This window comes from Mastomys coucha, unplaced genomic scaffold, assembly GCF_008632895.1.
Source record: "Mastomys coucha isolate ucsf_1 unplaced genomic scaffold, UCSF_Mcou_1 pScaffold22, whole genome shotgun sequence".
Lineage (NCBI taxonomy): Eukaryota > Metazoa > Chordata > Mammalia > Rodentia > Muridae > Mastomys > Mastomys coucha.
Genome location: NW_022196905.1, coordinates 18,779,364 through 18,790,293, shown reverse-complemented (window position 1 = coordinate 18,790,293; position 10,930 = coordinate 18,779,364). Strand labels below are relative to the sequence as shown.

General features: G+C 44.0%; 1 protein-coding gene across 5 annotated transcripts in view; it reads right to left on the bottom strand.

Annotated features, from left to right (window-relative positions):
• Window positions 1-10,930, bottom strand: part of Ddc (dopa decarboxylase) — an 87,501-nt gene that overhangs the window by 63,425 nt on the left and 13,146 nt on the right. For 3 of the 5 annotated variants that reach the window (XM_031339008.1, XM_031339007.1, XM_031339010.1), the window contains exons 2-3: window positions 4,635-4,843; window positions 281-394 (exon numbers count right to left, since the gene is read on the bottom strand). In XM_031339008.1, the coding sequence (XP_031194868.1) occupies window positions 281-394; window positions 4,635-4,835 (315 nt within the window). In that variant the 5' untranslated portion in view covers window positions 4,836-4,843. Of the gene's footprint in view, window positions 1-280; window positions 395-4,634; window positions 4,844-6,457; window positions 6,554-10,930 lie in introns of those variants that run through there. The other 2 variants (XM_031339009.1, XM_031339011.1) reach the window with 2 other exon arrangements.

The window sequence follows — 10,930 nt, the reverse complement described above, 5'->3', positions numbered from 1 at the left end:
CTTTTCTCCCCTCCCCTCTATTCCTCTCCCCTCTCCTTGCTTCCCTTCTCTTTTCCTCCCCCATCCCCTCTATCTTTCTCCTTCTCCTTCCTCCCTCTCCCATATTCCACTCAGAATTTCTCTTCCCTCAGAAACTCCTTCCCTGGGGCCCAGACTCTGCTTTCTGCAAAGTAGCCCTGTTACCTACAGGTGACAGAGCCACCTGTTTCTGGCCTGTGTGCAAAGGGATCACCTTCCCGTGCAAGAATAGACCCCAGCACAGTGTCTTGGAGATACTCACCCAGGAGAAACCAATGCAGCCGATGGCACCACACAGCATGTCTGCAAGCATAGCCGGGTATGAGCTAGCCGTGGGGAAGTAAGCGAAGAAATAGGGACTGTGCCAGTGTGTTACCTGTGGGGGGAGACCGTTACTCTGGGGCAAAGTGATGAATTCCTCAAGATACCTGTAGAAGGCTACCTGGACAGAGTTTCATTGCACACTTTCTCTGTCTGAATTTCACTCCATTATCACGACAGTAAACAGACTACCTCTTTGTGCTTCAATATCTTTGCTAGTCAAGAATGAAATGCTGTCTTCATAAGATAATATGGGAATTATTGTATTTTTTCATAACATGTGACGTCTCTAGGAAGGAATGACAGCAATGCCTCTTTGGGTTCTTCCTGGGTGCCCTGGACAAGGAAAGCACTGCACCAGACAACCGAGATCCTAATGTAAAAACTTTGGTTTTCTCAAAACTGCCCTAGCAAATTCAGTTGCTTTTGCCTATTTTGGTTTTCTGTTTTTAATACCCAATTTTTTTTAAAAAAAAAAATTGCTATAGTCCCTTTCCACTGGCTTGTACAAGCTGGTCCCTCCAACAATCAGTACCCTTAAGAAGAGCTATTGCTACCTTGGTTTCTTTCTTTTTTTTTTTTAAGATTTATTATTATACATAAGTATACTGTAGCTATCTTCAGACACGGTTATGGGTGGTTGTGAGCCACCATGTGGTTGCTGGGATTTGAACTCAGGACCTTTGGAAGAGTAGTCAGTGCTCTTCCCCACTGAGCCATCTCACCAGCCCCATCTTGGTTTCTTATAATAGCCACTATCTCCCCTGCTTCCTCCAGCACAGAAGGGCAAACACCTACTCTGTGCCAACACTGGCTTAGGTACAGTGGAAAAAGCTCAGATTGACAGGGAAGAGAGGCTCAGAGGTGGTGATCTTGGGAATCTCTAGGCTGCTGGGAATCAGGACAGTGGTGAGGGAGGATGCACAGACCAGTATTGGCTGCATCAACAGCCTTTCCCTTGCAATGTGTATGTTGAAACAACATCTCCAGCTCCAAATGGCAGTGTTAGGAGACAGGGCTTTGGCAACGTACGTAGATCATGAGAGTGGGGCTTTGTGATGGGATTTGGGCTCGTCTAAGGAGATATGAGACTGATCATAGACTAGCAATTCCAGAATTTATGGAGGGCACGGACTGTATCCATTTGGAAAGTTTGAACACAAATCCTACCCCACCACCGAATTTCATTAAACAAAAAATTCCACTTTTGAAATATTGAAAGTTGATCTTCTGTGTGGTGGTTTGTAGCAGGCTAAGGAAATATTTCTCTCTGCAAAGTTCAGAATGCTTATATGGTTCTGATCAAAAGACTCTGGAAAAATGGTCCACTTCTGACTTCCCAAAACCAGAAACTCTGCTTCTTTCTGCATCATTAGCTAGGTGAGACTATTTCTGACTTTTCTTCTCCAGATTCTAGTCAAATAAATGGTTTTTTTTCACTGACTATAAGACAAAACTTTGTTGAATTTTAAGATCTCTGAAATCAGGATATGTTTTCCATATCCTGATAGGAAGGAACATGAACACAGAAACTCTTCTCTGTGCAAAGTAAAAATTTCTGTGATGAGGCACAGTCTTAGGCTGGTTTAAATTTTTTTTTTTTTTTTTAAAGGATATGCCTGTCCTGGGGAAGAGATTTCACAAAGTGAACTGCGGGCAGAGATGGAAAAGAAGCATTCATTCTTTGCCAGAGTACGAGGAAAGATGATCCCTGCGAGCAGAGGGGCCTAGATCCTGTCATTAGAGAAGCTGGGAGCTCAAATCACTCCATGTAAACATTGAAGGAAAGATGAAAGTAGGGGTCTGCAGGATGTGAGGAGCATTGGGTGTCAGGCATAGAAGGAGCTATTAGAGGGAAGACGTTAAGTGTGGTGGTGGGGGAGGAGGAGGAGCCCAGAGAGCTAGCTCCCTACCACTGCAGGGTACAAAGCTGCTCACTGTAACTTAAGAAGCCCTTATCTGAACCCAACCTCCAAAAACTTGAGAGATGTCGAAGCTACCACGTCGACATGCTTTATTATAACATCTTGCTATAGTGTGGCTCTTAAGAATCCTTGTGTTAGAGGCTCACTCCCTAAGGTGGCACTAGTGGGAGATACTGAGAGGCCTTTGCTAAAGTGCCCTCAAAGGAGGCTGTTGATGGTGGCTCCCTCTTCTCTCTCTGCAATGCTTTCCAGCCATGAAGTGAGTCGATTTCCTCTGCTGTAATGCACTGGCTCACCAAGAGCTAAAAGCAACCAGACCAAGGAGTCCTGCAGCTGGACCTCCAAAGCTACAAGTCAAAATGAACCTTGTCCCCATGTAAGTTTGTCATTCCAGCTGTGTTACAGGGTCAGAAAGCTGACTAACACGTTGCTTTTTTTTTTTCATAGTCTTTGCAAAGATATAAACATGTCTTTTCTCAGTAAAACCACACACTAGGCCTTTATGTGGCACGAGCAAGCCCCGATTAAGAAGATAGCCAACTAGGATAGCTCATTAAAAGCTGGAAGATTCCAGCAAGGCTCATTGCAAGTCTGTCTCCAGGCCTGGGAGTGGGACAGAGCCAGAGGGGGGAAAAAAAGTGAGAGTGGAAGAAAATCAGGGTAATCAAGAACAGGAAAGGGGGAGGGAGGGAGGAAGGGAGGGAGAGGGAGGGGCTGACAGTGAGTCTCAGAGGCTCTGGAGAACTTCACGGGCTGAGTGATGTGTTCAGCAGAGCAGGAGTGAGGCCCATGAGGCTTTAGGAAAAAAAAAAAAAAAAGAATGTTCAGATAAAAACCAAAACATCTGTAGTGGTAAGGCGCTTGTCTTTGCGGAAATGCCTTTATAAAGTGTAATTGCAAAGCCCCATAGAAGAAGAGGCCAAAGACTGCACAAATGCAGAGGGCCAGAGGGCACAGATGGGGCCCAGGGCCTCAGTTTCTTTCAGGTACTGGAGGCTCCACACTGTCTGCAGCTCTCTCTCTCTTCACGACCCACGTCTTGGAAAGGCCAGGGTGAATCCTGACTAGAAAGCACACTCACGTGCTTTCCTCTCTCTGAATAGCCACAGCGTGTGTGGGGTGGAGAGTCACACACTGGCTCTGCACAGCATAGACTCTTCACCTAACTTCTGGTTAACCACAGCTAGCAGCGGGCTGGCTGGATCTGTAACTCGGGGAGCTAATGCCAGAGCCTCTGCATTTTTCCAGCTTTGCTCTGCACAGTAAATACTCCTATAGAACACAGACTCCTGCGGGAGGACCGCACATTTTTCCAGCACTGCGCTCCTGTATTCCTACTTGGCCTGACATTTGACTGTGCCTCCCTGTACTGGCTTTATGCTGAACGGCTTAGTTTATTTGCTCAACTCGAAGGCCAGAGCCAGAATTTTGAGTTATAGTCAAAGAACAAATGCCATGGGAAATCTCCTGAAGATGAAACTTGACAAGGGCTGTGAGAGATGTTCTGGAACCGAGGAGCCGACTCTGGAGCCGAGGACTTTGGCTGACTGTGCGCCTCCCCAGAGCCTCTGTGTTCTCTGAGAAAACAAGAGACGAGTATCCATTCTGTCAGATCCCCGCCTGCCTGTTTCTCGGTCACCTTAAAGTCACAACCACGTAAGCTTAAGCACCAGTAGGGGAGGGTGCAGCTTGCCAGTTTTTACCAGCACCAGGCCCAGACTTCGTACATGAATTGATGATCAGGGTCAGACGCATTTGTTCAAGGCCGTATTAAAGGATAGGCTTTTAGGTAAATTGCTTTGCTGAGTAAAGTAGTACTCTGGAGACGTGGCACTGAGATTCACTGCAACCCTTTGATCCCTCTATCAGGGATAGCTCAGCTCTTCTGTGCTCTTGGGCAGAACCTTTATACAACTGCCCATGCCCAGACAAAATGTATAAAACGTTCCCTCTGTACATGAAAGTTACCCTTTGGCAGAGACAAGAACAATGCAAGCACTTTTATTTAGAATAAGTAATTAAACTACTTGCAATCAACCACTAGGAGCTTAATTTTTTTCTTGCTATCAAAGGATAACATACTCTAGGAACCTGGTATGGTGAACCAAGTCTTGGAGGCCTTGGAAGAAATCCCTTGCACTGCCTTTAGAGCCTAGGTAGTTTAGATCTACTCTTTACTATCCCGTGAGAGTTTCATGGACCACTGAATTTCTCTAAACCCAAGTTGTCTCAACTGAAAGCAAAACAAAGTTTAGGAGTTTCTCTTTAGCTTACCTGTTGTGGTGGTCCCATGACACCAGAAGTACAACTTTCAGTGGGTGCTCTATAGGCATAAGCCCAGCTGTCATTTGACCTCAAATACATACTCACCCCTGGCATGATTATCCTCTCAATGTCTTTGATTATGTCCTCATAAGTTTCTGGCTCCTGGGGGGCAGTGGTGGGGACCAGGGACCGAAGGTAGCCAGGCTCCACATCAGGGTACACTGGGCGTCCCTCAATGCCGTCCAGATAGTCAGCTATATAATCCACCATCTCCTTGCCTCTCCTCCGGAATTCACGGGAATCCATGTTGAAAACTGACCACAGAGAGAATAGAAATCAACAAAACATTATTATACCTCTGAACTTGGGGTGGGGGGAGCAAGTCCAGGGAGCAGTGACTCTATATTCTAGAGATCCTCTGTCCCCAACCCAACATCCCTTGCTACCTTCTATGTCTGGATGAGGCAGACATGCTACTGGATCCACACAGTGCTGCACAACGCCCACTCCACATCCCACAAGACAGTCAGCAGAAGGCAGAACAAGTACCCTCGTTTAAAAAAATTTATTTCAGGGAGGCGGGGAAAAATTATTTCAGTAAAATGCAAGAAGCACACAGTTATGGATCCTTCCAACTTTAATGACAAATATCAGTTCCCATTCTGGCCCACATTCTGCCTATATGTAACCTTTGTTAGCCATCTGAATGAGAGCCTTGCCCTTAGAGCCCCACTTTTCAGCTGAAAGATGAAGACAGTCATGGCAGTCCCTGAGGAGTAGGTAAGGGCAGGACTACAATCTGTGGTTAGCTCAGAGGATAGCACAGCTCTGTCCAAAGCTAGATATGTCTTTTCCTAGAATCCCATCTCCTGGTGATCTGCACCTTTGCCTATAATCTGCTTATCAGGATAGTTACTTTCTTTATATTACCCAAGGCAGACACACAGGCAGCTATCGGAGTTTGCATTCATTATCTTCTTCAACATTCCAACAACCCGAGTGAAGCTGACATACGGTCATTTTTCTACCAGGCGCTTACTATGACTTACTTAGTCTTCAGATCATGAGACAACCCTTTTGCGGTACATTTTGAGAGTCCTTTTAAAGAGTAAAATCACAAGAAAAACAGTAACAATATAAAGGATAGGGTCAAAACAGATTAGGGGGGGAAAAAGGACTCTTAATTTACATCACAAGAGCTCAAAACACTGGGCCGGAGCAGCGCCTTGTTCAACCTCAGAGGGATTGTGTGCATCTGATGATTCACAGAGTTCCCTGGCTCTGCCTGTACTTGGTCAGGAAGGCATAGTGAGCTTTAAGTGAGGATTCAGATACAAGTTAGCATGCTAGAGAATCTGAGTGTCTGGAATTTATGTTTGGTAAAAATCAAATGTATTTGCAAAACAAGAAAGATGGACAACCTACTAGAATCCTATCATCCCCATTTGTAACATGTGTCTTTCCTGAATAGTTTCTAAATTTGTGAGAGACAATTGAAAGCTAAACAAAGGATACATTTCTAAATCCCTCCCTTAGTCCAGAGCTTTGTAATTGAAGATGGATTTTCCATCAGAGTAAGTACTGGGGATGAGTCAAATCCATTGTGATTAGCAATGGAGCTGACCTTCATGTCATGTTCCCAGCACTTCCCCATGCTCCCCATTGTCTGGGATGGGAGGGGGGGCTGGACAGATTTTGTGATGTTAAATGCGTTCGAAATGATTCATCAGACACTTTTTTAAAATGGGAAGACAGATTTTTATTCAAGAGTATTGCATAGGGGAAAAAGTTTGACCTCAACTTTAAAACACCAGGGACAGATGGGGAACTGTAGCCAAAGGAGGATTACTCAGGGCTCTCTAGAGGAGTGAAGCCCACCATATACATATACTTCTAACTACAAAAGGGAGTTTATTGGATTGACTCACATGCTCAGAGGCTGTTCCTTTCCACAATAGCTGTCAGCAAGCTGGAGGACTAGAAACCAGTTGCCACTTAAGTCCAAGAAACTGGAAGTCTCCGTACAGGATCGACCAATGATCAACCAGAAATCAAAGCCCTGGAAGTGCTATAGGGAGCCACTGGGTGCTGGTATTTATTGAGAGGATGAAGAAGCCAGAATCTGATGTCCACAGGTCACGACAGCTGCAAACAACAGATACCCGCTAGGGCAGAGCAGTGGTTCTCCTTTGGCCTTTTGGTTCATCTGACCCAGCCTAGTGGTGTTGCTCAGATGCAAAGCTAGTTTTTCTGCAAGGTCATTGACCACCCTCCAAGAGTTTCTGGTAATGTCTTCCTGTAAGCACCAAGAAATGTCCTTTGCCAATGTCCTAGGTATCTCTCATTCCAACCAAACGACCAAGGGCAACCATGATAGCAGCCGCTAAACCCAGTGAGTAAGAAAAATTACTGAGAACACAGGAGTTAGTCTCGGGGTTGGGAGGCAACAAGCTGGATCAGATACCAAGGGTGGAAAGAGATGAGATACATGTGATTAGATGCTAGCAATATCCGCTTTGCAGGGCTTCTTTGTCAAACTGGGTTTAAGCTGACTAATGTTGAGCTAGCATCTAGCTGATATCCAGGGACAACAGGCCTGATGAGGTTTTTCCTTCTTCCAGTGTTCTCCACTAAAGGGACTACACACAGGCACGATTTAAAGATGACCCAGCCTCCATTTCAGAGTTACCATTTGGGTGAATATTTCAGCCAAGAGTGCTTGGGAGACAATGGTGATGCGTAGATAAGATATAAATTACGGCTAAACCGGCAGCAAGAAGGAAACCATACTGATAAATGCATTTTGTCCTGTACCTTCTCACGATAACATTGCTACATACACACTGGGACCTGGCTACAGCCAGACGGTGTCCCGCCTTTGCTGAGTATTACCATCGTTATCTGTTTTTAGTTCTGTTTATGGGAAAGGGTGGGCTGGGGGTCAAACTGCTGGGCTGAGTTTCAGGGTCAAGAGATGACCTACTCAGACAGTCCCTCACTCATGGTTAGTGGCTATACACTAACACACTGCTGGAATTGCTACCATATTAACCCTCGTTTTCCTTAACTGAAAACAAAAATCAATGAGAGGACCACCACAATCAGTTTTATTGTATTGAATAAATACATAGGAATAGCTTTGGACAGTGGTACTAAGAATTGTCAGTTAAGCCGGGAGGTGGTGACGCACACCTTTAATCCCAGCACTTGGGAGGCAGAGGCAGGCGGATTTCTGAGTTTGAGGCCAGCCTGGTCTACAGAGTGAGTTCCAGGGCAGCCAGGGCTACACAGAGAAACCCTGTCTCGAAAAACCAAAAAAAAAAAAAAAAAAAAAAAAAAAAAAAAAAAGAATTGTCGGTTATAGTAGCTCCCCATTGTTTATATTTTCCTCTTCTGAGGTTTCAGTTACTTGCAGTCAGCTGCAACCCAAAAATGATGAATGGAAAATATGTGACTTGCAATTTTTAAGTTGTGTACCCTTCTGAATAACATCATGACATCTGCGCCTTTCTGTTCTGTGTCACGAATCATCCCTTAGTTCAGTGTTTCTCCACTGTATGTACTACCTGCCTGTTAGTCGTCACCACGCAGCAGTTCTTTGTCCATGTAGGCCTTGCGCTAGTGCAATAACTGCTCTGTTGCATATTAGTTATTGTTAACTTCTTTCTGTGTCTTATCTATTAAATAAGCTTCCTCACAGGTATTTTGGCATAGGATATATTTCTGTCCTTAGTTTCAGGGAGCCGCTATAGATCTTGAACTGTATCTCCCTGTAAATTATATGCAATTATTCTAGTAGCTTTTGATAATAACTCTAAAGCAAGCCTCTTATCTGTTCTGTGTGGTTTTGTTTCACACTAAAAAAAAAACAAACAAACAAACAAAAAAAAAACAAAACAAAAAGACAAAATTCCTAAAAGTGGAAAACATTTGATCATTTTTTTTAGGACAAATTTTTCTAGATATATATGGCTTTAGGTTTTTTTTTAAATTATACTGCCAAATTTCTCTGAGCACACTGTTTTATCAGGTTACTCCTTTGATGGGAAGTGTTGTACAGTCACTGAGGTTAATTGTAAACTTAACCTGTCTCATAAGCATGAATGGTTCTCTTTTAACTCTGACTATTGAAATCAATCAGTGCTCTGATGTTGCTTTGACGTTTGGATTTCTTCATTTATAAATTGCTTATTCACTGTACCTTCCACTTAGATATCAGCAAGCTTTTATTTAATTGCAAGGATCCTAACACATTAAAAAAAAAAAAAAACTTCTACCCTCATATCTGTTTGTTTATGTTTTGTGACATTTTCCTCATTTTTGCCTGACCTAATTTGAGATGATTTTATTCTGACTTTTAAGAGTCAGAATAAGCTGGGCAGTGGTGATGCATGCCTTTAATCCCAGCACTTGGGAGGCAAAGGCAGATGGATTTCTGAGTTCGAGGCCAGCCTGGTCTACAGAGTGAGTTCCAGGACAGCCAGGGCTACACAGAGAAACCCTGTTTCGAAAAAACCAAAAAAAAAAAAAAAAAAAGTCAGAATAAAAATCTCTTGTAGGAGATTTAATTTTTATGTGTCAAAATCTCACAAATTCCCCTTTATGATCTGAACCTCACATGTGATTTTTATGCCTTTAAAAGTAGCCATTTTTGCAGTCTCTTGTAGGAAGCTGAAGTCTTTGAATGTTCTACAGACCTGACAAAGGCCCTCAGCCTTCCAGCACACCAGTGGAGCCTTTCTACTGGGAAAAGCATAGTTTTATAGACAAAGCAGGATGTGCCAGGGAAAAAACAAATAAGCATGCACCAACCCACTTCTACGAAAGGAAATATTCCTAGTCAAACCGTAACATAATACCTGGTTATTCTTTTCAAACCATCCTGTCATTTATTTGAAGATTATTTTCCACTGAAACCTTTGCAGAAGGTACTTAGAGCAAAGCCTCAAGAGACTCTCATGCTCATTTTGGAGCTGTGTGATATTCATGGCTCCGAGCTGGGCAAATATTAGCTGGAAGATGTAGACGGTGATAAGGCCAACGGCCTACACTTCTCCCGACTCTGAAAGGGTTTCTGTTGACACAACCTGATTCGTCTCGGCAGCAGCTGCACCGCATAGATTTTGCATGGAGCCCCTGTTATAGTTGGTGCTTGTGTGGTGAGCCGGGCACCTCCCTGGATGTTTTATCGTAGAAGTGACAGTCAGCATAGCACTGTACTCATGGGCTTTAGGAATATACAAACTCCCAATCAACCCTCAGTTATGAAGTTATTATTGTTATAACTTTCTGTTCCACTGCTGTCCTTTGGTCACTGAGAATAAGTGAATAAATAAACAAATGAATCAGTTCGGCCTTCTAAATATTTTATTTCTGCTCTATCGGATATTGGTTCCGACCCTGCTTTTATTGACAACTCAAACAGCAGCTTATTATGTCTCCGATAGAGTCATAGTTACTGTAGCGACACCCATAACCACATCTTCGTCTGCTCTGTGATCAGATAATTTTAACCATGCCCAGGCTATAGTTTCTACTCTCTGAAATTTCTCTTCTTGTACTTCTCTGTAATAGCGATTTTCCCAGAACCCAATCTAGGCCCTACTTACATTCTTACAAATCGAATGGGAGGGGCAGTACAGGAGTACTCCTTCCATGGGATCTTGGTGAAGAATTTTGGTTGTGCATCTGAACATGCACATCCTACCGTGGCATGTTCCAGGGTGTGAGGTCCTGTGGGCCCAGGGAAGGACAGTGAAGTTCCAAGCAGCCATGCATGGTCCTACCTAGCATTTCACATTTCCCATGCTTCCATCCGAAACCATAAGAAGGTTTCTAGCCATGAGAAATCTCTAATAATTTGAAGAAAGACTATCTGAAGCTTCACCCCAACAACAACAAAAACTATGTCTGTAAAACTATGCTATTCCCAGTAGAAAGACACCACTGGTGTGCTGGGAGGCTGAGGGCCTTTGTCAGGTCTTTAGAACATTTAGAGACTTCCGAAGCCCCCCCCCCCCCAAGTCTCCTGAGCCTTTCTAGACTCTTAAGATGATGGCTAATGAAATGCTTTTAAATGAATTTTCTGGCCAGAGGGTTCCCCCCCACCCCCCGCACTGTTGACTGTGAAGCACAGGAACAGTCAAAAATGTGCTCAAGAGCAGCCTTGGTACCAGCCAGTGTCAGGTGACCCAAGGTCAAGAGTGCGTCTTCAATTACCATGGAGCCTTCAACCTTCAACCTTTCTAAGGTTTCCTGTCAACTTTTGCAAAGGCAAACAGGCATGAAAGCACCCCCAGGAGTGCCATCGGTAGGATGAAAAGAAGCTACATGCTGAGTGCCTGCAGCTCAGTCCACACTCAGGAAAAAACTTTTATTAGGCAGCAGGGAAGCATTGTGCA